Source organism: Streptopelia decaocto (genome assembly GCF_964273445.1).
Source record: "Streptopelia decaocto genome assembly, chromosome: 3".
In the NCBI taxonomy this organism is placed as follows: Eukaryota; Metazoa; Chordata; class Aves; order Columbiformes; family Columbidae; genus Streptopelia; species Streptopelia decaocto.
This window is the reverse complement of record NC_138656.1, coordinates 1428514-1456090: the sequence shown is the minus strand read 5'-3', so window position 1 is coordinate 1456090 and position 27577 is coordinate 1428514. Positions and strand designations below refer to the sequence as shown.

Genomic DNA, 27577 nt, shown 5'->3' with positions numbered 1-27577 from the left:
TCCTGCAGACCCGCTCTTTGTGCCAGTGTTTGCTATTCAAGCCTATGGAGCTCTTCTACCTCATTTCAATAAAGCTTCTTCAGCTGCTCAGCACTCATTAGACGTCTTGGCAGATCAGGCCCGCGAGGCTGTGCAAGCAATCCAGCCGAGCGTGGAATCTGTGCTTCGCTGCGCAACTACAGGGGGTCACAGTGTCACGCCAGGCTTAAAGGCTCAATTGCTTTTGATCAATTGATTCAAATTTCCCCAATAACAGACAGGAAAAGAAGCAAGAGGAAAAAAACCTCTTAAAATGTAAGGTTCTGAGCAAAAGTGTTCTGCACTTGGATGAAGGCCGGCGCTGATTTACACTCGTGTGCATGTGTACACTGGAGGAATGGCACTGCAGCACAGTCCCACGGCACCGTGGCTCCTCGTCACACATGGCTGCGGCAGCACAAAGCCCACACAGTTCTCTAGTGATGCCTTTTTCCTCACGCATATTTATTTCGTATTTATCTCATGGATATTTTGCAACTCCACGCTTCTGCCAGTGAAAAGTCCTAGGAGATTTTCTCCAAAGCCCATTTAATGACATGGAAAGGTAAGTATAAGCAACTGTTGATGTCTCATAAATTGGTTTTTTTGAGCAACAAGTGATCAGGGAAAAATACACGGTGTTTCTTATTAGCCGCACTACACCAAACAGACCCTGTTGTGCAATTCTGAAATTAAACTACCATATACCAGTTTTCCCCTTCAGCTTTCACATGTATATACAGACATTCCATCTGAGTCTAATTATATTGGCATTCGCAATGATGATGGCAGCATGCTGCAATATCTGAAAATAAGCCCCGAAATGACACGACTATGAAGAGTTTGCGAATTTTTCATATGTAGCATGGTATGAGTGTTTTTTCAAGAAAGACCTAGAGGTATAGTGGAAAGAGAGGGTCCTGGCCCATGCTGAGAGAAGCACAGAGATGCTGCTGAACAAAAATAAGCTGGAAAAGTTGTGTTGATGAGTGGGGTTTGGCCAAAACAGCCAAGGGACGTTTTCTGGTCTGAAATAAAACTTAAGTGCAGCTTGATGTTTGCTCATTGCTCTATTCTATAATAGGGAAATGGACAATGTAAAATGTTTTGAAATAAAATGAATAGTAACACATCAAGTAGATACTCTGTTTATAGTGTGGAGATAAAACCAGCAACGTAAATGCTATCAAGTTAGCTCAATGATTTTTCAGTCCATGGAAAACTAATTGTAGCCTGCTGTAAATTTAGTATTGCTCACCAGAAACCGGCCAAACTTCCATGTTTGTCTGTTGTAAAGAATTTTATGGTCAGTCTGAACACTGTGATGAAAAATACAACTTACACATCAGATAAAACCCACAAGTTAAGAAATCATGGCCACTGTAGCATATTGTAGCATCCTTTATTTCCTGTGTTCACCCTATTTCTGTCTGACTGTTGAAATATCCAAGTGCAGTCAGAACAGATGACACCAACCGTGCATTGCTGCTTGTAATCAAACCGTTTACTTTGCTGATTTCATCACACTCTAGGGCTGAAACAACTAAAAATGGACTGAGTGTAGCTGTGCCTTTTCTCCCACATGCACAGACGCAATCATAATTCAGGCAAAGATTAAGCCAACAGCTCTAGAACTGGTGGTCGCATTGAACAGCAAATATCCGTGCACTAATTAGTTGCCCGCAGCACAATGACGTCAATCAAATTGCACGACTGTTGCTGCAGATGGGTCCTATGCTTGACAGCACAGCTGAAAGTATTCTTTCCCGAGGCTGACGCAGTAACTAACTGCTTTGGGATTTCCTGGATCTACTCTACTTTTTGTATAGCCAATAGTCATCGGCAAATATAGCTGTAACTGTGCACATCAGTCAAGGCACGGCGCAAGTCAAAACATTTGCAGAAGCACCCGAGAAAGAGACGAAATGGGAGGAAAGCCTTGGAAACTGGACAGACAATACATTCAGCTAAAAAAGAGGAATCACGAGGGAGCTACAAAACGAATAAAATACGGAAGATGTGATAAAAATAACCAAAAAGCCCAGAGAAGAACAGTCAAGAAGAAATAGGAAATCTTATAGAGAACAAGGGGAAAAAGCCCAGCCAGTGTCATAACTTTTCTGGATCACTCCCACTTTAATTTTTAGTTTAAGAGGTTTCATCTCGCCCTGTTGAAAATCCCTGGGTATATTCACATACACAACAAGTTGTACAATCCAACAACACTCATCAGCTCTTCTTAAAAAATTCACACTGGGATGATAATATTGTTTGCATAGGTTTGCCTTCAACTGATTAGCAGAAATCAGCATTTCAAGCCTAGGCAAACTGCTTGCTCTCGCAGCGCGATGAAGGCACGGTGTTAGAGCCGCAGCCTGCTCAGCCATTCTTCTCGTGGTAATCCCGTCATACAATATTTTGAGTTTAAGCACTTTAACGGAAAGAAGTCGGGAAGAATAAGAGCTTCATTCAATAATATATCAAAGGAATACATGCCGAGCTGCATTTGATCAGTCAGAAGCAGACGATGACTCTGCTTATGCAGAAGTCTACAGATGTCTACAGAAATGATAAATGTGGCTGGAGAAGAGCATTCATTTTTAGATGCCCTAGACTATGGGGAGTTTTCAGTGCTACTAAGAATGCTTTTTTCTCCTCTGAACGCTGCCAGCTGACATTTCTCGTCATCTCACAGAAACGCGAAGCCAAGACTGGCAATCCCATTATTTTCAAATACACAGCATTGTACATCGGATGATCATCAGCTCACCCTGAGGGGGATAAAACAATTTCCCTGTGGTAGAGAAGGGATTAGATTTAAGTTTACTTGTGTACTTTCTGCATTACAACAGCCCCTGTTGTGTGGCCAGTTTCACCTGCACAAGCTAGCAGGCTTCTGAGAATAAAGGAGGGCAGAATCTTGCCCCATACACAGGAACCGTGTTTTAGGACTTTTACTAGGCAGCAATAAAATGTCATCCAGCTTCCAGGTCAGCATGGTTAAGTGTCTGAGATCAGCTACGCTCTGTTGGAATTCTGAGTCGTAATTCTACTTCACCTAAACCAAGACACCATGCTGCGTAAGAACTGCAGAGGACAGAGTTGTTCATGCCATTTCGTAGCAGTCGGTGGAAAGCTCAGGTTTCCCTTTGCTTCTCGGAGAACCCATCTTTGTGTTTTAGAGGTTACACACCAGCAGAAACAGAAAAGCAATTCTTGTACGATTGTACAGAAATCTTACACTGGAGCAGAAAACATCAGCACTTAGAAACCATACTTAACATTAAAATGGGTCTATAATGCTGTAGCTACAGTGGATCAGCGGCAAGGTCATGAATATCAGTTCTTGCCAGGCTATTGAAATGGTGTTTCACCACCTAATTGGGTAGAACAGAAATGCAAACAGAATTCCTAAAAATTCAATGAGTGTTTCTGACAAACACATAAATCTATTTTCCTTTTTTCCTAGCAATTAAAACCTCAAAAGTTCCTATACTATAAAGCATGAAACAATTTGATTTTTCAAGAAGCGCAGTTATGAAAACAAATACAACAGTCGTTAGCTCTCTTTACATTGCCTGACACAACCTCAAGATTTTAAGTATCAAGTGTCTTTTTACACTTACATGCAAAACTTGGTAACAGAATTTCTCTCATTTCCCAGCTGCCACATACAAAAGGCATGTTGCCCATCTATAGCCTGCTGTTAAACAACAAGCAGCTAAGTATCATTGTTTTTTAAAAGTAAACCAGAAATAATTAAGGATTAAAAAGCAAGCCTTGGTTTCACCACACTCTGCTGCACTTCTGATGATAAAGTTGTGCAGCATCATGGTAAACCCAACAAACTGATTCACTGACAACATACCAATACCCTGCACATAAAATCCAGAAGGGTAAGCAGTAAAACATCAAAGAAACGCACTTAGAAAATAATAGTGATCAGAATTTTCCACTGCTCGCCTTTTAGTCTCCTCTCTGTCCCAGGCCTTGCCAGTCATTGCCACTCAGCAGATTACAGCTGCTGCTCATTTGAAACGTTGCTTTTAACTACAACTTCACTGTGCTAAATTTGAACACTAGGTAGGGAAACATGTACCTTTTAATGGAAAAAATATTTAAAATCAAATAAAACTGCAAAATATTTTAAAATTTATATTTCTTAAGCATAAATAAGCATAACAAATGCTTACCATGTCTCCTGAGCAGCCTCCATGAGTTCAGTTGAAGAACTGAATTGTGCATCTAACCCACAACTGTTCTCCCCTCCCAACTCCAGCTGGGTCACATTTGTTATCAATTGGCAAACCTGGTGAGGCCAGGTGCAGGTAATTTAATTGCCTCTTGCTATTTGCAGCTTCTGAAGCAGAGGTGAATGACCCACCTGAGACAAATGTGTGCTTAACTGGTGCTGAGACAACAGAAAATCCCCCCAGGACAGAGATGCTTTTAATCATAATAATGATAAAAAAGCTAAAATTCAAGCTCTCATTAATTTGATACCACAGAATTCATTCTACAGTCCAGGTGTTTTTCCCAGGGGAATCTCTAGTGTTTTAGACACAGGCATTAAACTACACATCTCACAGTTAAAGTGTTCACTTTGCCATTGCCAAATGGAAGTGTTCAGATACCTAGGAAAAGGATGCTCATTTTGAAGCCTTACACTGCAATAAACCCCTTATTTATCAAAAGTAATCAAAGGACACATTTTTAATGGAATTCTGGCTTGTAGCACTGCCTGTAGTTATTGGAAATGTTTCCCAAACTCGGTTGCTCAAGCTGAAGGATGACATGTATTTTGCTCCACCTGTGAAAATATACCTAAATAAGGCCAACTCACGGCTTAGAAAATCACCACTGAGATGAGATACCGATCTGCAAGCGGAATGCTCTGAACAGCCCAAACGCAGGCACCAGGACTGCAGGAGACACCGACGTTTCCTATTAAAACTACTAAAAATACTGTAAGAGCTAGACAAACACACTGAAAGCCCTTTAAAATCTTCCTGCACTCAATACGTGCAAATATTGTTGAGTTGATCTTACAGAAATCACTAAAAGAGTTTTACCACAGAGGTGTAAAACCCCAAACTACATGAATTAAACAATTCCTCCCACCTACATCTGGTGAAAGACAGAAAATCACTTTAGTCATTTTTAGACTTAACCACATATAGAAATTATAACCGGGAAAAGGTTTGTTTTTTATGTCTTTCCTGGTTCATTGATCATTTTTAGGTTAGAATAATTCTTTGATGCTTAATATTAAAATCAACTTTGTATAGTCACTTGAAAAAAAGTTAATTGTTCCACTTTTTTCGCTTTTTAACCCGTACTATTTTCCTGTGATATCAAATATTTTGTCTAAGTCATTTAATGCCATGTTACATAAGTATGTTTCATGTTTTCCTCACAAAAAAGCAACCCAAAAGAACAAAGTAACTGGCTTTGTTAGTTACTCAGTCCATCAGTTCCCCCTGGGGTGATGGTCCGGACAAAAGCAGAGCGCCTGAGGAGTGAGGAAGTCCATTAGACAGACAATTCTATTATTCCATTAACCCGCTGCCTAACCACATAAAAGAAAGAAGCAGCTTCAAATGTAAATGCTAATACTAATTACACAAGCCAAAGTCAAATCTTTCTTTGCTTTTGCATTTTGGAATCTCACAAAGGACTGTATAAGCGCTAAAAATGTATTTTTTCAGGCTATTGTGGGCATAAGCAGTGCTCTCAGATGAGAAACTGTAGTTCCTCAGGACTAGAAAATCAAATTACTTCTTAAGACTTCTATGATATCAAATCTTATTCTTGAGATTATAATTCCAAAATCAGGAGTTAATATCAACATGGTATTTTAATTATATTTAGGAAGAATACACAGACTTACTTTAATCTTTGTGATAACTGTTTGCAAGCATATTAAGACTATATACATGTGCATAATACTATGTATACAACACAAAGAGTATGCACATGCAAGCTAATACATGGTGTGTGTCTAAGAAAGCCCATGGTATACATCGTGGGTAGTGTGTACCAGACAAGATGCAGGAGCATCAGCCACCCCTGGTCTCTGCTCTGCCCCCGAGCTCCGCCTGCTGGACCTGCTGCTCCCACAGCCTGTCCCACCAAGGGAGGTGTCAGAAATGAGCAGTGCTACAAGCAACAGCAACGAGAGACAAGAGAGTCAAAGGGGCTCGAGCTGTCCACCTAATGACAGTTCAAATTCTGTACATTCTTGTGTCACCTCACCAGAACACCACAAAGAACAGGGGGAGAGTGTCCAGTGCATCTTCTCAAGAAGCTGTATTATTTGGCACTGCATTCAGAAATGTGACCTTCCATCAAGGAAAAGGCTGTACAAAATGCTCTCTGCCTTAGTATGCTCCAAGCTTTGGCCGCAAAACTAGAAGAACTATATACGGATTTCATTCTTCATTAGCTTCAGAACAGAAATATATGACAGCAAAAATCCTCACACTAAAAGTGAAATAAATTAAAACACTGTTTTCCCAATAGTTGTTTACACAATCATAATGTTTTAAGTGCATATTAAAATGTAATTTAAGATTAGAATGCAATAAATCTGTCCAATTTGCTGCATCTGCAGGGTCTATGGGGTACACCATATATGCAGAATCCTCAGGGTGCAGCTTTTAAAATTGTGTTACAAACCAGCTTCTGAGCTGATCTGGGGATTCATATCTCATGTTGCGCTCTCAGTACAGGCAAATACACAAAATGGGAAGCAGCCGTATTTTAAGTAACAGTGCATTGGAGGAATTCCCAGATTTGCCATAGAAGGAATAATAAAACTCAGGCTAAGTCTGCCCTTTCTGAGGCTCCTGCTAGTGGTACCTAGACAGCTAGTGTAACATCTCCAGGAACATCGGAGTCTGCCGTACTAATACACTCACTGCTCAGCCAAAAATACAGCCATCAATATTTTCTGATTACACTCGTATTTTTGAAAGCAAAAGATTAACAGATTTGACTGATGTGTGACACATTATCCACATTCTTCTCTTTCTTGCAAAAATATCAGCCTACTTGAGAAACAACTCGAATTTTAACATATGTTAACTTGTGCAATGTATTTTGCATAAATTTGCTTTTATTTTTGTATTACGAGGCAGCTGGAATAAGCAAAAAAAGATCTGTAATCATCTCAGAAACAAAAAAAAATGAAAGCCAAAGCATCGTTCCATATTCATTATTTGGATACTAAAATGGTAAAATTATATACTTTGGCTCATGATGAAGTCATAGATATATCTAGAAATGTTTGCAATTTACTTTGGAAATAAGCTTCCTAACTTGACTGGAATACACCTTAAAAAGTGAGGTTCTTTTACATAGCATTAGACAATAATATTTTTTATTTAATTGGAAAAATGACTGAAATGATTGCATCAATCAATCGAACCTCATTTTAGATAAATAAATACTCTGAACTGTGTAAGTCAGCATCTCACTTGCAGATTTGGGGAAACAATGCAGATTCATAACAAATTATTGTTTTAGCCAAGGAGTATCTTCTTGTATTGACTGGAACTATAACATAAATAACTAGATTAACATAGAAGAGTGAAAATAGAACAGGAAAAGAAAAAGATGCAAGCCAAACAGAATTAAGAGAAAATAAGAGAGCAGGGAGACGTTACGTTCCCACAGGAATGGTCAGCACACAGGTAACTGGAAAGGACACGTGAAATGCCAGGATCTGCTTCCAGAAAGAAACGGGAGCTCGACATCCCACAAACTTCTGGGCAGAATGTCTTATGCCTTTATGCTGAAATGTAGTGAAGCTCTTCTGTTTGTGATTTATTGGTCATATGCTATAACCAGTAAACTAGATTTGGATGTGTTAGCGTACAGCCAGTAGAGCAAGCCACAAAGAACAAATAAGGGTTGTGGCTATCACTTTTTTTTTGGTGACTACCACTTTTCTTTTTCTTTCTTTTTTTTAAGCTTATACCCCAGTGCCAAAAAAGCCCCTCCTGGCACAATTCAAGAGCTTGTTTTTCATCCTAGTAATGTTTCCCTGAAATTCTGTCACAATTAAAAAAATCTCAGATTTGTAGAGATTTCACATTTCTATTTAGTTTCAACTGCTGAGCAATGTCGGGTTTAAGTCCAGTACCCTCATAAACAGACCGAAGGACAGCAACCCTCATCACCGCTACCACCAGCACCCAAGAAAAAGTGTCCAGAAGCCAAAGGGGTAATTCAGGGCTGGCCACAATCCAGATGATTTCATTGTCAGAGTTCTGATGCTAATGATCTCAAATTATGGTGAAACGGACTTTCTGGAAAGCTCAAGAGAGGCTTGTTCCCAAATGTGCTGCTGTGTGAGCACACACCTTACTGAGAGAGCCATATTCCTGGTTATCTCGAGATAACTCACAACTGCATAGATTGTGGCTGTCATCAGCTCGCTCATCCACAATTCCAAAGCACATAACATGCTGTAACATGGAATAGAGGTTTGGGGCTTTTTTAATATTGAAAATTTGTGTCAAACATTTAGTCAACAATTTGTTGGAAAACCAAGTATATATATCAGGCTTTATATATGTATGCATTATTTAATTCTACGTAATTATATATATACACACACTATATATATATATATATATATATACACACATATATATATATGTTTGTGTGTGTCTAAATGTGTTTTTAAAAATATTAAAAACCAGAACACAATCCTGAGAAAAGACTGAGGTGGATCAGTACCCAGAAACTACAGCCCAACTGGTAGTAACCTGTGAGAGCTGCAGAAAATGCTCCGTTTCGAGGGGGTTAAGCTGATTAACTAGTTATATCTGGAAGGGGGGAAGAAGGCAGAAAAAACTTCATGCAGTGCACTAAACTGTCATCATGTATAAAGTAATTCATACCAAACTAAATGACAAGGTAAAAGAACGTTTACCTCTAGGCAGTAGGGAGTCCCATAGATTCAAAGTGAAAAATAACAGATACCACAGGGAAAATGTGAAATGCAATACACTGTGTACAGAGCACATTCAGAGTAATTCCATCAAATAACTGTCTAATACAGCAAGAAACAGAGCATTCTAAATAACTGTCTAATTTAACATCGGTGTATTCATACTTGTTTTAATCCGTTGAAAAAACAAAATATCGTGGTTATTCCTAATTTAAATTAGCTTATGATCATCAGGTCTAGTAACTAACTGAGACAGAAGCGTAAAATTATACTCATGTAGACACAAGTGCCAAAATATTCCTTGCTCAGATAAACAGATGCTGCACTCAGCTCTTGCAGAAAAATCCTATTGCATCTCACATGATGCCAGCTCTCAGAGAAAAATACTATCTAATCAGATTTAAAGTATTCTGAAGATAGGCATTCACAAAAATAAATAGCTGTCGCCCATCTTCTATGTAGATCTAAGATTTCCTCACATCACTAGTCACACTCCTGTATTCAGCAGATTTTGGAAAGTCAATCTCTTTTTCTCGCCCCAAACCTACTATGCCGATTTCTACAGCTTCAAGTCTTTCTCCCTTGTTTTGAACTCAGCCTAAGCCGTGTGCTGCAAGGCCCCACGCAGACAGAGCCAGCGCTGCCACTGCCAGCAAACACACCAAGAGCTCTAGAACGCAGACACCTCCAAGAGGAGTCTGCGCACCCACGACTCCCAGCATCTCTTGCAATGCTTATTATGTTCATCACTGATGGTCTCATTTGAATGATGTCTCATGCTGACATTTTAAAAGAGAAAAGCTTCATTAGCAATATCAAAACCATGCAAGTCAGAACTAGTGTCCACTGAACCACAGAAATTTGTATTGAAAGTTTCAGCAGAGTTTCATTAGTAAATTGCAAAGATTTTGAAAAGTATAAAGGTTTTTTAGATTCATCATGTTAGTATTTTAGACTTAAAGATGTAATCTTAGTTTTCTCCCTGGAAATCCAAGTATTTTCTAGAAATTTTAGGCAGTGAACATTAACTTACTTCCAAACTTTTTAAATGATCCATCTGTGTTAACAGAGCAATTCATATGTCAGCACATAAGGTGGTGCCCACAGAGACATCACGACAGCTGAAAAGTAAATGATGTCTGTGGTAGCTCTACAGAGAGAGAAATAGCAAAGAATGAAGATGGAGCTTGGAAACTGAGCATGTTCCTTGAATCAGGTAACTTCTGCACTGGATACAAACCAGAGAGTTGGAAAACAAGCGTATGAAGGGAAATCTTTCAGTACCTCTATTTTAGGCAACCAACCTAGAAAAGGTTTGGATTGCCTGCCTGGAAACACTTTGCCTTTGACAACTGAATTAACGTGGGCTCTTGGCTTTAGTTTCTCAAGTAGCACCTAAACTAGATAACAGAAAAAACCTATGTAAACACCTGCCGCAACGTTGAAAGCCCGCAGGCTATGTGCACTATCTGACTTGCTATTAACTTATCTTGAGTTAGGCAATGCCAACAAGAATGATTTATGGTTGCTTAACAATGATATAAAATGTAAATACAGTAAGTTTCAAATAAACAGTAATGTCATGTAATTAAACTAACATTTTACATAAGCAACAGTAGATAGAATTTTCAGTATCAAATTGCTGAGGAACCAGAGTGTCACTGGAACTGTTCCTTAATCTGCGTGCTGTGGTGAATGATTGATCATACATTTTGAAAGGATATTCACAAACCACTTCAGCTTATTTTCTCTTCAGCAGAACTGGCTGCACTGGGCACCCTCATAATATAGGGCCTTCCTATTATTCAAAACACATGTATCTCTTTACGTGATATACAGTCCTTAATTATCCAAACAGTTACTAATTTTACCTATTTTATTCAATGTGCAGCCAGTCACAGCCACAAATACGAAAGAGTGGGTGTTGTAAAGTTATTACTCTACCAAAATCCATGAAATGCCGTACTTCAGAGAGATTACAGTTATCCAAAGAATGCCTTTTCAACTTCTTTTTGGTGAGACTAATACCAGGAGTTATATAAACAAACGTGGAATTATGGCTTTTTATGTAAGCACTATAGCTCATTCTCTTGCCTATTATTATTTCTCTTTTCCTCTTGATTTCTTAGCAAACTTTGCAAGCAGAGATTCTGAACCCGCAGTTGTGCTTTCTGTGAAATCCCAGAGATCAGGTCTCATCGGAGCCCGTTTTGCTGTATTTTCGGCTCAGTGTTGTGCTGGAGACTCAAGTTTCATGCCATTATGTAACTGCCTGGCAGCCTGTCGTTCAGGCAGTTATAATCTGGTTTACTGCTCGTCATTTACTAATCATGTTTTCTCTCTAGCTTATGGCATCATGGACGCTATAGGGTTTTTTGCCTTCTGCATCACAGTGGGAAAGCCAGCAGGCTTCATACCACAACTGTCAGCTTCATCTGGAGCACAAAATACATCTTCCTTTTTATACCACCTACTCTATTTACTAATGCCTCTGTAGAAAAGCATTGTGCTCCCCCCTTACACAGAGAAAGTGGGTTTTGCTAATAGCTCATACGATACTTGGAGGCTAAAAGTGAACAGAATATTTGAGCACAAACCCGATTTGAGATTGGGAAATGCCGTTTCAATAAGATAAGCTAATCAACTGCAATCAGTTTGGTTTAGCAGACTTGCCGATTTAACCATATGATGGCAACCAGCCAGGAGTGTGAAACAGCAATGGACTTAATTGTGTGCAGGACATAAAGAAACAGGACCCTGCTTTACTGATGTAAGATATTGATTAGTTTCAGAGCTTTAAAAAATATAAGCTTCTAAAGAAGATTTAATTTGTCCTTGTATATAGTTCACATACCTACTTGCTCTACTATTCTCTTATAGGTTTCCTGAGCAAAATGTCCTCTCTGCATGAAATAATTTTGAGAGCAAAACTGCATCCACTAGATACCTATCACAAAAAAACGTATCGTACCTAACTCTTCAGTAGAAGCTTTAGCTAAAAAGTACAATGGACAAGCTCTCCAAAAACCTATCCTGTTCCTGGCATTTGTTGTCAATGCAAGCCATACATTTTCTGTACCACACGTTATTATTTATAATTTCTCCATTAATCTATACTGCAACAAAAACTGTTTAAGTATACACTGACGTAACCAGTTTGGTGCAAGAGTTGAAGACTGTAGGCTTCTGCCACGTGTGCTTCTGAAGATTTGTTATTCTAGAATCCTTGCCTACATCTACAGAGTAGACAATAAAACAAGAGGTCAATATCGTTCCATTCAGAAAACGTCATGGGATCGGTGTGCAACTCAGAGGTACCAAAACGCAGAAACTAAATCTGGCTGACACATAAGCCTCAGTCTAAAATCACTTGGTTGTTCTTCACCTTACTCCTCACAACTTTAATGAACACAGTAGGCTATCAGTTTCTGTTTCTTGGCTATTACGCAAGTTTAACAATATTCCAAGGTAAAGTTTTACACGTTGATGCACAGGATATGGATACAAACTGCTTGATAGCCACTTCATTACCGGCCTAGTCACTTAACAAGGTTAACTAGCCTCTTCCGTGCTCCTAGCCCATTTTCCATTTATCCCAGGGTCCCTTAGGTAGTGGTCACATCTCACAAAATACACCATACATGCTGCTTTTTTTTCCTCCCCATTTGCTCCCAAAGAACATCAGCCTACTCAGGCAACACCATGACTCATTTCTTAAGCTGAGAAAGCGCTTCTCTCTCCACTAAACACAAGGGAAATAAAGGGAATTAGCTCTCTTGATCAAAATTCTTTGTTAAAATTTCCCGTCACAATATGAAATACCAAATTTTCATTTGAAGTTAAATTGAAATATTTGTTTATATTTGAGATCTCTGATGTAATTTATATACAAAATTCTATAGGCAAGAGTCCCATACTAAAAAGAAGTCCTGTCCCACCCCCCATTTTAATTAAATTCTGAATAGCATAACATGTGGTATAGAAAACAATTCATTAAATGAGGCAGCGTGGGAACTGTAACAGAGGAAGTGCCATGCATTAAAGAAAAAGCATATAAATAATAAAAAAAGCATAGTGACATTCATTTAACACCACTATTTAACAACATTAAACAACCAAAAATCTTTTCAAGTCTCAAAGAGCAAAAATTTTCATATCCTGACCCAACATCCAATAAACTTAATCTTTAAAATATCAAGGAACGCTCTGAGCAAGGTTTTGGATAAGCAACCCTTCCACCACAATAAATACTTGTGAAACTTCAGTACACAATCCCCTTCTGTTTCTTCCAGCAATCATGCTAAGCAAAAAGAGTGGCCACCAGAACTTCATTAAATAAATGCCATTTTCCCCTGTTTTTTTTTGAAATTGAAAGCTAAACAAACAATAAGCTCCTTAGAGGAATTTTTTATGTGGGATTAATTTCTTTCATATGAAACTCCTTTAACAACCTACTGTCTCAAAACAGCTCCCAAAGCCTGTTAGTGTACCTGGATCTCAGACTCTGCTTCACCCTACCTGTTCCAAGGTCTTTCAAATTTTAATGGCTCTGCATAGGAACTCACACAGCATCTGCATTAGAAGCAGATCTGGAATTTCTGTGGTTGACAATCTGGGATGGCTTCATTGCTACTTTGCTATCTTTTAGGTCACCACGTTTCAGCAGCCCTGCACATGCACCTTCTGTGACTAAAGTCACGGCTCAGCACAAGCCACAGACAGGACAGTCACCCATGCGCTTATAGAAAGAAACAACCACAGTGACTTCAGCATCATTCTATAGCAAACAAGTGCTGTCACTTACCATCCAAATGGTGGCAACTAAACATACATTTTAGATCCCTTTGAATAAGCATCATCCTACAAACAGAAATTTTATTATAATAAATAATTTAAAATATAAAAGTACAATTCAGGTATTTTAACTCTGGCAGTTTGATTTGCGTACCTCCACAATTTAATTATTCCAAAAGCACGGTCACTACAGTCAACAACATATGACATTGCTTCAAGCATCGTATTTCTTTTTTCCCAGCTGCAGAACAACTAGAAAACGTGCAGTCATGTTCCAATACGCATCCTGTCTCCTGAAATGATCACTGTACAGAACAGAGCAGGCCTCCAGTCACTCTCGCAGCACAGGAAATCTCATCACCGCTGGCACATCCGCGTTTTTAATCTCAATCTGTCAGCACAGTGGAACACACACACTCCAGCATACTTACAGCAATATTCTGATAAATCTGACATTGCTATTACATTTTAAGCAGCCTTACATAAATGACATGCTTTGGTACCCATAGATTATGGACTGGCTTTCCAGGTACTGCGCCGGGACAGCAAACACTGCAGAGAGACCATGCAACTGGGATGCAAAATGTGCTTTTGTAAATGCACAAGACTACACATTTCAGATCGCACAGGAACCTGCGGTATATAAAAAGTGCAGGTGAAGTCTTCAATATGCTGTCAAAGGTGTTATCTCCATAAGTTTTGACATACTCAGGAAAACTGTTCAATACTGCAGAAATTCTTGGGAATACAAGAACAGGAAGACATAACTTTATTCCTACACCATTGGAAAAACTTCTCAAGGTCAGGAAGCTCTGTTTACAAGGAATTACATAAAAATAAATAAAATAAATTGGATTTTAAATTATAATGAGAAGTATCTCAACTGGTTATATTTTTATATTTGCTGTTTTCTGTGGCGAGCTTTTTTGGCTTTCACATGCATAAATTCCAGAAAATTTATAGGAAAGAATGGCCTCCATTCAACACTCCAGAGAAAAAAAATAAAAGGAGTAATCTAATTGCTTGTTGTTATACGAGTAATGCACAATATAAAAGAAAAACTTCTGTTCCTTTGAAAGTGTTCAATTACTGTCAAAACTAATGATCCAGTGTTGCAAGTGGTTATACTAAACATAAATCCTACACTTGTATGTTTTGTTTAAGGAAGGGACGCTGCTTGAATTGCAAGATTCTCATTAATACATTAACTAACAGTCATTACGATGAGCTGCTGCAAAAGCCCACTTTTCAATTACGCACTAAGGAAAACAACCCCCATGTGTCAATGTTACAGCTTCTGAAACCTAATCCTGCAAAGCACAAATGACCGAATTCAATGAATACAAGTTACATGTGTAATATGTCCACACAACACCTTCTACACTAAAATGTAATGATGCTTCAGCTAGATGACATTTCAAGATCAAACTTAGAGCTACCATGCCAGACATTTTCTGATTGCTTTGTGGCCTGTGACACAGACCTTTGGGTAAACTGTAGGGCTGACAGCTCAGAGAAAGCAGGCGCATTCTGACCTTCCCCATCCCTCCATTGCTGGGCTGTACTCAGCAATCAAAGCCTTCAGCTTTTGAAAAAGAGGGAGAGAGGGAGAAGAACGAGATGTATTTCGTCCCCTTCAATTGTGAAGTAAACTTCGTAAATGACATGGCATTTTAGTCTCCAAACAAAATGCATCAGCAGTCTCGAGAGACCAGAACCAACGCTATTCATTTCAACCACATGTTGATCCCCTTTTACAGCAACAGTGCTTGTTAATCACTAGTATTAACTATTTCTTAACTAAATAACATGCAAGAATTGTATCATACGACTGGAAGTTACAAAAGCAGCCCAGAATAATTCAGGTTAGCAGGTCATCCCGTCCCACCCCTCCACAAAGCAGAGCTCACTTATCAGGGAAATGTGGCAGCTCAGGACCTCAGCTCATCATGAAGATAAGAGGAGGAAGAACCTGGAAGCACAGCAACCTGTGGTGGCCTTGCACTGAGAACACACCACTTCAGAACTCACGTGTTCATACTCTGAACATCCTGTTAGCTGAGCGCAGCATGTTAAGTTCCTCATACAAACAGGACTTATTTTCTCCATTAATCCAACAGAGTCTGTTCTACTTTAGCCCAAACTAAATTACGTCCAACTGCATTATCTTGATACAAAGCAAGACGCATGACTATAAAACTTGCAAAAACACATCAAGCACGCACTTTTAAACATCTGACCTTTTCACCAAGGACAAATACCCACTTTCATGATCTTAATAAACACTGCAAGCTAATGCACAGGTTCTCAACCCTCTGAATCATAGGTTCATCATTTTTTCCACAAATTAGTATTCACAGAAACCTCTGAGCACAGGAGGAGCTAATGGCAACCCTGGGAAGCAGGTGATCTTCCCACTTCTGGGTCTTCCAGTCCTAACAATTTTGCAGTATTTTCTCAAATTTGAAAGTTTTCTTTTTTTTAAATCATGTTTCAAATGTCTTTAGAAATTACAACCTGTTGGACTGCAAATGTATGCATTGCTGTTTAGAAGCTGGTCTCAGGCAAGCAAATACCAACGCGACCAGAAAAACGGGATAAGTACATTCATCCCAATTGGATGATAACTGTGAAGCCTAAAGAGTGAGAATTTAAATCCCTGCATTTATTAGCCATATCAGTAGTAACAACACAAGGAACCACCTACTCAAAAGTACTTACAGTGATGGGATATTGCATCAATAACAACTGCAAAGTGCATCAAAAACAAGGAGGTAACCGTTACTAGGTGCAGAATGTTCTAGCGGTGTTTTGGAGATTCTCTACTTCCTTAAGCCCCGTGTGACAGCAACATTTCCTGGCCACTAAAAGCTAAAATCAGCAGTTATTTGAGTCCTGCTCATGCTTTCTGGATCCAAATGTTTCATTCCTTGTTGAAACTATAATCATCCTACAGAATTTTGATTTGTTGCATATCAGAAACAAAACTCACCTTTCCAAAGCATTAGCTGGACATACAGCAACTCCCTCAATGCACCTGCTAATGTGAACAGGTGGTTGCTAGTTTGCTTTAAACAGCAGAACAGGCACAGCCAGCATCCAAGTACAAATACCATACAAATACTCATATTCTTTCTATTCCCATTGTATATTAGAATGTGACACTGCCGAAAGCAGTCTCCTCATATGAGGTGCCTTTTAAGACACAAAGGTTATACCATACAATTGGTTTTGGGAGAGAGGTTTTGTCTAGTATAACAATCAGGACATCTTTTGCTCAGCTGATGGAATATTTTTAAAAAAAGGTAAAAGAGAGAGAACCAAAGTATCACTGCCTAACCAAAAACCAGTGCATTTATAGATATTTTGTTGTGTCTCTATAAATTATATTTCTAGTACTTAATGAGAATTCAAACACAAGCTCAGAAATATACGACTCTGCATTATACTTCATATTCCATAGAGGATCAAAATTTATGTCCAAGGCAATCTTCAATTTCATGTTACTGCAGATGCATCTAAAATACTCTTTCTTTTCTGAAGGATCTGAACAGCCAAGTGTCTATTTAAACAGTCTTTTGGAACTGATAACACTTTTGAAATCAGAATGAACCTTTAGGCACATCCACTGTATTTCATGAAATGCTACTGTATTGTATAGGGGAGGAGAGGAATGCCATGAGCTTACCCAGCAGCCAAAAGCTCTCGCTGGGAAAAGTGGATGGTTTTCTGTAAACAAGGCTCCAGAATGATTACAGAACAATTATGTGATTTTGCTACCGAGTGTCAAAACTCTGACTTCAGCAGATGTTTCCACAGTGCTACTGCACCATGAGTCACCTGGGACTATTCTGGTTTCACATCAGCAAGAAAATGCTTCATTCATGCTGAATTAGGTGAATAGGGAGGGCAGCAGTTAGCTGTGCTCAGAGGAGTGGCGTTACCATGCAACGTCCTTTATAAGGATATTCTCCGTTCAGATTTCAGTCATAAAGTAGTAGAGACGACATTTATTTTCTATTTTACTGATGTAAATTTCTGTATTTTGGACAGATTTTTTAAAAGGCTACCTTGAACTCTGTAACCACATTTTTATTTTGTTATCTTGTGAGGTGCAGTAAAATTAATATTTCAGTAAGACAACAACATCAATTAAACCCACTTCTTAAACAGTACTTGAAAGAAACAGACAAAAAATTGGTAAGACTAGAAGCAAGACCTGTGCTTCTGGAGCCATCTTGCACCAGCATGCTTGGGATTTTTTGGCTGGAGTACAAACAGCTAAACTTGATTTTGAATGAAATTTTCCAGATGATATTAAAAAAGAGATTAGATTGAACTACGTGTCAGATCTATGGCACTTTTGTGCTGGGATTTGCTGAGTGTAAGGAGAGCTACACCTGCCTTCTGTAAGACATCAGCATCGGTGAGCGAGGGTCCCAGCCCAGGAAAGATTAAGGTGCTGGATCCACAATTTTGCAGCACTGTTGCACTAAGATCTTCCCAGTGCTTTTCCGTACTGAAATAAAATGCTTTGCTTTTGGTGCAGTGCAATAGAAAAACTTATTACTGCAACATTTTGAAGCTTTGCTACAAAAAGAATAATAATAATCAACAATATCTAAAAAGCCAGCTTTCAACCAGACTGCTGCTCACAAATCTGAGCTGCTTCACAACAAGAGGTGCGAGCTGAGCTGTAAGCAACAAGGAGGGGGTATACACCAGCCCTACATTCTCCTCCCTTCCCTTTAAACCCCACCCCACCCCACTGCCAGAAAAGTCAGCCCCCTTACCTGATAATATCATCGTTGTGCCCGAGGAAGAATTTCTGGCTGTGCTCTCTGGTGTTATAAACCACGCCGACTCCAGCCACGAAGTAAACCACCTCTTTGCCTGCCGTGTAGTACAGGTTGTTGCGGCACTGGTGACCCCGGTACCCGTAAACCCACTCCAGCCGGAGCTGGCATCTGGGAGCTGTCCGATCCGCCATGATAACCAATCCCCTCTGCCCACCAGCACACACAGAACCCAGCCCCCCCTTCCCTGGGCTCCTTCCCCCCGCGGGGTCTGCCCCTTCACAACGTTAGTGACGCCTGCCCAGCTGCCGGAGCTTCAGGTGGCACTTCCCAGCGACGATGAACGAGCTTAAACGGCAAACACACTGGCGGCTCAGGTCTGCCGCCGCCGCCGTGCTCACTGCTGCGCTGCCACCATAATCTGCTGCTGCTGCTGCCCAGGGCGAGCAGCTGCTGCCTCCCCACCCAGGCAACTTCTTGGAGGAGAAGGGAGATCGCAAATATACACCTACATAAGCAGCACAGAGGGCTTTTTTTTTCTTTCCGAAGGCAAAGTAACTTCTGTGCGTCACCACCGCCACCTGCAAAAGGCTCCCTGCTGCATCTCCCGTATTGCACCTTCTTGGCTTCCTGCAGAAAGCTTCCCGGGTGCTCTTCTCGTCAAGACAGCTATCTTTGGGTTAAAACTGAAAGAGAGAGAAAAAACAAACCCCGTGGTTTTCAACTGCAAAATGCATGCGTATTTCAAATGCAAAGGGGCTACTGGGGGGTGAGGCACTGTTTGGATCCCTGCTGTGGCAGTTCTGAGTAGGCTACAGTCTTTAAAGCTTTTCAACAGGATCTGATGCTCTGAGTCTTCATACGAGATGCTATTGAAAGAGAGGATTCATATACAACAACCAGCATAAATACGGTAATATTAACCCATCTTTCTTTATCCTCCAGCAACCCCAAACTTCGTCCTTTTAGAGTCTATAGCTACTACACAATTAAAACAATTTTATGTTCCAATTTTCCAGTCACAAACCACTCAGATTTGCCATGAAGTAAGGGGGAATTGTGGTGTTGTTTGTTTTGGGTTTTGTTTGTTTGTTTTTTTAATTCATTTGCTGTCATCCTTTGGTACAATATTCCAAAGGAACACGTTTCCTTGCTTCTCATCTGCTTTTTCTACGGCAAGATTTGTATTGTCATTATCAGACGAATGTGGCTGCTGCATGTTGCTTGCAATAAGACATCCACCCCTTTACAGTACCACCCAGCAAGAAACCAAACCCAACGCTCCAGAAACTCGCAAGAGAATGCTAAAATCAGAGGAGCAAACCCAAAGGCGAGCACAGTGCCAGACTAGACGTCTAACCCTTTTACCTTTCCCCACACAACACGCCTCACATTATGTGTCCGAACTGAAGAGCAGCGTGTTGATCCCGGCTCACACACACGCTCCCAGCGCCGGGACACGGGCGACACAGCCCGCCCTCAGCGACCTGCGCTGGGAGCAAACCTGAGAGAAACACCCGGCACCGCACCCGGGCAGCCGCCTCCACAGGGAGCGCCGGCCCTGCCCGCCCCCGGAGAGCCGGAGCGCCGGCCCTGCCCGTCCCCGGAGAGCCGGAGCACCGTCCCGCGGGGCGGGCGGACCTGCCCGCGGCGCCTCAGGCCGCTCCCCCTCACGGCGAGGGGCGGAGGCACCGCCCGCCCTCCATGTCGGGAGGAGCAGCGGCTCCCCCGCCACCCGGCAACAGCCGCCCCCTCCCGGTGCGCACCGGAGCGGATGGCCGGGCGAGCGAAGGCAGCCCCGCCGCCTGAGGAGCCTGAGGAGCCTGAGGAGCCGGGGTCGGGCGGGCGGCCGCGGCGCCTCACGGGGACGCGAGTTCTGGCGGGCGGCGGCTGCAGCTCCCAGAATGCCCTGCGGCCACGCGCCGCGCGTTGCCGTGGAGACGGCGGTTCCCGCGCGGCTCTTCCCGCCCTCCCGAGCGTGGCCCCGGCCCTGAGGCGGCCGAGCTCCCGCTTCACCCGCACCGTGGGTTTAACAACCGCGCTGCAGCTGTCTCGTTCACGGACCCACACCAACCTGAAAAAAGAGCGTGAAATGTCCAATACCAGCTCGCCCTTCCCTGCAGCGCCACACGAGTCACGCACAAACACCTTGAAAAACACCTTCCCGCTTTTCCCCGTTCACAGTTGTATCCAAGTCTCACGGTAACTTAGAAAAATGAAGATAGAACAAAAATACTTTTGGCTTTTTGTACTTTTGACAAATACATTTGACATTTTTTTTTTTGTCCCAGCAGTTAACATGGCAAATGTCACGGTCCAAAATACACACCGAGGCACGCAAACCATTACTACAAATCCCCCTTCAAAACATATGACAACCGAACACAGACAACACCACTTATATTCTGCAGTTTAAAATCCGTCAGGACAAACCTTTTTGTCTAATTTAATTTAATTTAATTTAATTTAATTTCCCCTTGGTAACACTCCTTCAGTACAACCTTGGCATATATGTTTTTTTTTTTTTAAATTTGTGATATTTAGTATGGTCAAAGTGTGGGGGAATTAAACAATAGACATTGCTTTGCTAAAAATACATCCCCTGTTTTATAAAAAAATTATTTGTTATAAATCATTCTCATTCCTGTAGCAATGAAGTGCACAAGTCATGAACCGACACCCCAAAAATGTTTAAAAACCCCCTCAAAACTAAACATGGAATGACAAGTTCAATTGCACTTCTTTTCCTATAATCTTTACTCTCAAGGATTTTGCGATTGAATTACCTGTCGTTGTGAGGGGTTTTTTTGGTTTTGGTGGGTTTTATTCTTTTGGTGGATGTTGTTTTTCCCTAATTAAAAAGAAAAAGGCATTATTAGTTTCCTATTAGGAACGGTCATGTTGCTAAAACTGTTCCTCAATACTGCGACCTACCGTTCATCATCAGCACAACAGAAATATCACTGATGCTTTCACGTTTGCTTTCTGGTGTTGATACTGGGTATAAATCTGACTGAATGTCCGAACCTGTTTCCAATCGAACGCAACTCTTGTAAAAATCAACACATTTAATAACATAATGAGAATATATATATTTTTGCAGTAGCACCACTGTTCTTCCTCCTCATTGTAGCACTGTTAGCCCAGAATATATATAATAATATATCACATGATATTTACTTCTTTTGTTCTAAACATAAAAACAAACTGAGAGAGTATCTTGTATGCCCACGGGATGACCCACTGCTGATGGGGTTTTTGAGGAGTTTGTGGGGGTTTTGTGTCTGTTTTTTTAAGTGTTTTGTTTCCTGTGTTAAAGCAGCCACAAAGCACCGCATCTCAAATGAACTCCAGTCCTCTGTGACAGATCCTGCCCACTCCATACAGATCCAAGAGCTGTGATTACCAACGAACACAGAGATTTTCCCTCCCAGAAACATCTGTGTTATGCCCTACATCTTTGCTACACAAAATACCCTTTATAACCCATATTTTTTATGGATGAATGTACAGTAGATGGACTGAGATAGCATGTTAATTGGTATTTCAAAATAGCTCTTATTTGAGCTGTAAATAATTTTTTAAAATTATATAAAAATCTATGAGAACTTGGCGGGGGGGGAGATCAGCAGCAGGAGCTGTGATCTCGTTCTGTTTGTTGCCTGGCATTACATTAATCCAATCCTGACTGATGCCTCTCAGTGTTTTTACAATTCAACCACAAAATAATATCAGGGGAATTGGCTCCTTGTGGGCAGAGACACTGATTTGCATTAATGAAATGCTGGGATCTGGCCAGAAATAGCATTAGCAAAATAACAGAAAAAAAAAAATGGAGTCTTTTCCATCCTCAAATGCAAAGCAAGCCCATTTCTGAACGAGCACACATACCATACTCTTTCAAATCCCAGCTTGGAGAGGAAAGTCCATACTGGACTCAGCTTCTTTCCTATATCGATTCACCTGGGACGTGTCTAAATCTTGCTGCAAGTTCATGTAGCTCTTAAAATCTGACTTTTCCAAGTGAGAGAACTTGGATCCAAGCTCCCAGCTCTCTGGAGTGCACGAATCCCACCGGACTGCCCAGGTCTGCTGGAGCTCAGCATCGCTCAGCATCGCTCAGCACGGGGTGACCTCTGATGGAGAACGCTGGTACTCCCTGAACACAGAAACATTTTCTCAGCTAGGTGTGCGAGTAAAAGGAGAGCAGGATTAATAAGAAACTAGCGACAAAATTCATGTGAAGCCCAGATAATTTCTACCATTATAATATAAATAACCACCACAGCATCTCACCTCACAGTGACGTGAAATTCATTAATATACAAAGCAATACTTCAGACATAGGACACGTCTAACAAACGTGCACTGTAGATTTGATGTTCATAACCACCAGGCTGAGCTTCAGAAGCAAGGCAGGATTCGTTATCAAACACACACGTAAGCACAACACCCTTTATTTCATACCCTACAGAATAAACGGGTATTTCATTGCAGAACAGCCCCTTCAGTGCCTCCGGCCCGCTGTGGTGTCTGGGCGGGCTGCGCGGTGCTGCATTATGACAGACTGCAGATGTGAGCACGTGGGCGGCCGATCTCCTCCGGTCTGCTCCCAGCACACGCCGTGCCGCGGCTCAGCCCCGCGGGCCGGGCACACCGCGCAGCGGCACAGGCCACAAGCAAAACCTCTAACTCTTATGCTTTTTGCATTTAATTGCGATATGCTGTAATCTAATTATTCTCAATATCCACCCCATGTACTGCATCGTGGGTACATTTTATGCCTTACCTCTCTGCACTGTAAACTTGTTTAAAATCCTTTGAAACACTGAATTGCTGTCACAAGGCTAGGCAAAAATGCTTGACAACAGGTGACAAATTACATTTAGCAGTAAGAAATAAAATAATTAGAGCCTCAAGTGCTGAATGCTGACCCCTCAACTAGGCCTGTAGCCGCAGGGCCAATTAAAATCCTGATGCACTGAGGACACAAGCGATTTCTTACCTGAATTTCATACCTGCTCGACACAGAAAAGCGGGTGAATCCTTCTGCCACCTCTGCGATTCCTCCTGGTGTCAGGACGTGGCCTCTGTTGGTCGCTCCACAGGCTGAGGTGTCAGAGAGCTGAATTCTGCTTTTCCCAGTAATTTCATTCTTAGTGTTAAGTCAGCCATCTACCACAGCCTGATTTTCTGATTTATTTGTTTTAATGAAAAGGACTAGTGTTTGTTCTAACTCACTGGGATTTGAGTTTTGACATTTATTCAACCACCTGTGATTAGCCAAGGCAGAAAAACCCCAAATATCCACAAAAAAAGCAAAACTGCATCATAGCTGCAAGTTATTTATTACAAAAGCACGTTTCTCAAAGACCCCCGCACTGCAAGTCCATTCTCTGTGAACTCAATCATATAAAAGAGAACCCGGTGAGGTGCAAAGCTGTCTCAATCAGTCCTTCACAGGAACACAGGTTAATCACACACCTCTACTTCACCGTTCCTCTTCCTCACAGAGTACAGCCCTTCGAAATAACATAAATCTCTATGTAGAACAGATGGATTGACATTATTTGCATCAGTCTAAAAGAAAACCCTCCCACCCAACACATGCTTAATTCCTATGGCTAATGAGTTTTGTTTTTTTCCCCTGATTGTACTAAATTGGTCAGGACGTGGACAGACCCTTTGGGCGCAGCTCTCCAAGCCTGGAAAGCTCCCCCCAGGAGGACAAAAGGAGCGCAGACTGACCTGACCGGAGGACGATTGCTCTTTCCACAATGAGAGCAACGCAGCTTTCATTTTCTTTGAAAATCTTAAGGTTCAACCTCTATATTACTTCTGCGATGTATCTCCAGAGGAAACATAAATAGGGGTTATCTAACAAAACCTTTTAACACAGCAAACGGCGGTGCAGTGTTGAACTGCACTGCACATCCTTGTTCTCCAGCCAGGTAACCACAAGGAATATGTTTCTTCTACCACGGGGTCTGACCATGTTCAGTGCTGCAATTCACCAATGAACCTGCTCCAATTCCAGTCCCGTTTCCACCACCCATACTCAGTCCTTCCTCCTCCTCTGCTGTTCCCCTTCACGTAACCCAAGAGCAACTCTCCCGTTCCTCTCCACCAACCCGACTTCTCTGACCTGCTGTCGAGGTGGCTCCTCCTGCCTCACCAGCTCTGGCTGCACCGAAACCGCACCTGACGCTCCACAGGGGAACATGGGCCGGGCTTAACTACACCTCCCTCCTGCTCCTTGCTCCTCGCCTTCCTAAGCAGAAAGGAGTTTTATTCAAGCAGTTTTCAGAAAAAACTTGCAAGACAAAACAAGAACAAACAGTTCTGAAGGCATGTTCAACCACGACACTACACAATTAACAGGTAGTCGAGATCAATCAGCTAAATTATTCATCGTAATAGCTTAACTAAGTGACAAAAATGGTAAGGCGCCAACATTTTCACATACTTAATTCAACTAGTTCATACTCTCTTCTAATATAGTCAAACCTCAGCTTTTCATACTGTGTTAAATTTTACATTTATAAGACTGGTGGCATTATCCTACATTTTACTAATAATTAGACTGGAACAATGTAATACGACAGGAGTAAAAACTCACGTGCATGAATATTCAATTGTTTAATAGCTTAAAACTTCAGAAAGAAGAGAAACCCAGACAACACAGTATACTCCATGAAAAGAATTAACACACTGTATTGGGCACATGTGCAGGAAACTGGCTTGAAAACACATTAGTTTGCAGTTTATCTCCTTTCCATCTAAACCGATATGAGAGTATTTTAATAATCACAAAAAAAGTTTAAAACCCCAAGTTCCTTACATTTAATTGATTTAATTGATTCCTTTCAGCTGCTTCCCCAGAAGGCATCTGACTTAAAGAAAATTCTGCCTTAAGAGAGGTACGGTGAACCTGGTGAAATTAAACCTGGCAGGACTCGTGCTCAGTGAACTACCAAGTTCCATTATTGCCTGATTTACTTCAGCACTTGAGCAAAAGGCTGGCGGGAGGCTGCAGAACTGAGATGACAAGGTTATTTCCCTGCAAACCAGTAGCTGGGTATTTCCCTCAATCGGTAGGACGCTCGGGTAACCCATCCATAACTTCCATCGATTCTGCTACGTTTAGTTCACACAAAAAAGCAGCCATGCCAAAATATTTTACAAAACATTGATTTAAATCCTGGGATTTAAAGTGGGAAGTGAAAAGGAAAGAGAAGTGGCAAGCGAGACAACAACTATTTCAGTCTGAACTTTCACACAAAAATGGCATTACATTTGAAGGCATTCTGTCAGTGCACAGGAGAGATGGCGTTTTAAAATAACTTTATTTTTGATCCTCTTTCAAAATTATGATTCAACATCGTCAGAAACGAAATAAGAAACTTAACCAGCATATTTAGTTTTAAAAGCATTTAATGACATAGCATATATTTAACAGATAGGGTAAAAGTCTAGAGGTACAGTTCGATACAACTGAAAGCCAGTTCCAGTACTACTCTTGACTACAGGCCCAGTCATTGAAAGTTCATTCCTATTAAATGTAATTTTTGATTGTGCAGTAAGATGAAAAGTTTTCATTACAATAGTTACAGTGACAGAGAAATGCACACTATGTATCAAATAGCAAGGTAATGTAGCAAAATTATAACACACAGTGCTGCAGCTGACAAGCAAGTAACCATTTGAGTAACATTACTTTTCCAGTAAATGCTTCAGTTCCACTTTTACACTTATCGATGATTTTAAAGGGTTTATTATACATCTAGTCTTATTATACTTTGTACTAGAATTATCTGAAACATACAATATAATGTATTTCGGAAAAAAAAAAAAAAGAATTTGAAATTACAGATTATTTAAAACTGTATCAGCCTGCTAATCCGTCTTGTACACCAACATTCCCGTCTGTCGTACTCGACGCAGAAAAGCTTCAGGTTGTGTTAATCACCAATGCCAGGATATGAACGGTTTGTCTGTCAGTCAATGCATAACGCACTCTGTTACAGCAAAGATCATACGCTATCGTTTTAATACGTTAGAATCGCAATGGGAGGCTCTACTAGTCAAGACTCAGCATAACAACCTTAAATGGAAGTGAATGTGTTTTGAAAATTTGTACATTGTTTTTGATGTGCACAGTAGATTGGAAAGCACCGCTGCCTTGCATACCAATAGCACTAGGAGTGGGTTATTTTCCAAGACAGCCTCACAAAATTGAGGAACAGTTTAAATATTAAGATCTAATCTACATTAACTTCATTTAAAAAAACAAAACAAAACAAAAACAAACCCCCAAACCTGGTCCTCCCTCTCCTACAGAAGCTGCCCAATGCACCTCATACACTTGTAACTTTAGATTCTTTTTTTTTTTGTTGGCTTTTTATTTTAAAACGCTCTATAAATAAAAAAATGTCAATCACATTGAGGAACATGAGGCACAGAGAGTAACGTATTGGTTCTGAGCTCGCATGCTGGAATTCCACTGGAACGGTCAGAGAAGTGCAGTGCGCGGAGATGGAGTTCACTTCTTTTTCCCAAAAAGGCTGAATCTTTTCTCTTTGTCTTTCTCTTTGTCCTTCTCCCGCTTGCCAGGGCTGGACTCGCTGGTTATTGTGACGCTGGCGGGCAGGGTCTGGGCACGGCTGGAGGCTGGAGTGCTCTGCGTGGTCGGGGACACGTCGATTTTATCGGAAGAGATGGCTGATGTGATGGCCTGGATCCACGTGTTCATCTCCTCCTTCAAGAAGCCCCAAAGGCAGAGAGCGATTACAACCCGCGTGCCACACGCCCTCTTAATTCACTCGGTGTCGCGGAAGGGGGACGGACAGAGGTGGGGAATGAAAGCAACCACGGTCCTAACTCCTCACCTGGCGCTCCTCTCTGGTTACACGCCTGCCGAAGATGTCTACTACAAGGTGTATCTGAAGAGGCCCCCCGCCCTGGTGCTGCCAGGGGGAGCTGCTGGATCTACGCGTTACGCACACGTGTG

General features: G+C 41.1%; 2 protein-coding genes across 12 annotated transcripts in view; both read right to left on the bottom strand.

Annotated features, from left to right (window-relative positions):
* Positions 1-18761, bottom strand: part of EML6 (EMAP like 6) — a gene marked incomplete at its 5' end in the record, with an annotated part of 84446 nt that extends 65685 nt beyond the window's left edge. For all 3 annotated transcript variants that reach the window (XM_082049310.1, XM_082049309.1, XM_082049311.1), the window contains one exon: positions 18565-18761. In XM_082049310.1, the coding sequence (XP_081905436.1) occupies positions 18565-18761 (197 nt within the window). The remainder of the gene's footprint in view (positions 1-18564) is intronic.
* Positions 18762-25894: 7133 nt separating this feature from the next.
* SPTBN1 (spectrin beta, non-erythrocytic 1) overlaps positions 25895-27577 on the bottom strand; it is a 152731-nt gene continuing 151048 nt past the window's right edge. For all 9 annotated transcript variants that reach the window (XM_082049477.1, XM_082049480.1, XM_082049483.1 and 6 more), the window contains one exon: positions 25895-27325. In XM_082049477.1, the coding sequence (XP_081905603.1) occupies positions 27110-27325 (216 nt within the window). In that variant the 3' untranslated portion in view covers positions 25895-27109. The remainder of the gene's footprint in view (positions 27326-27577) is intronic.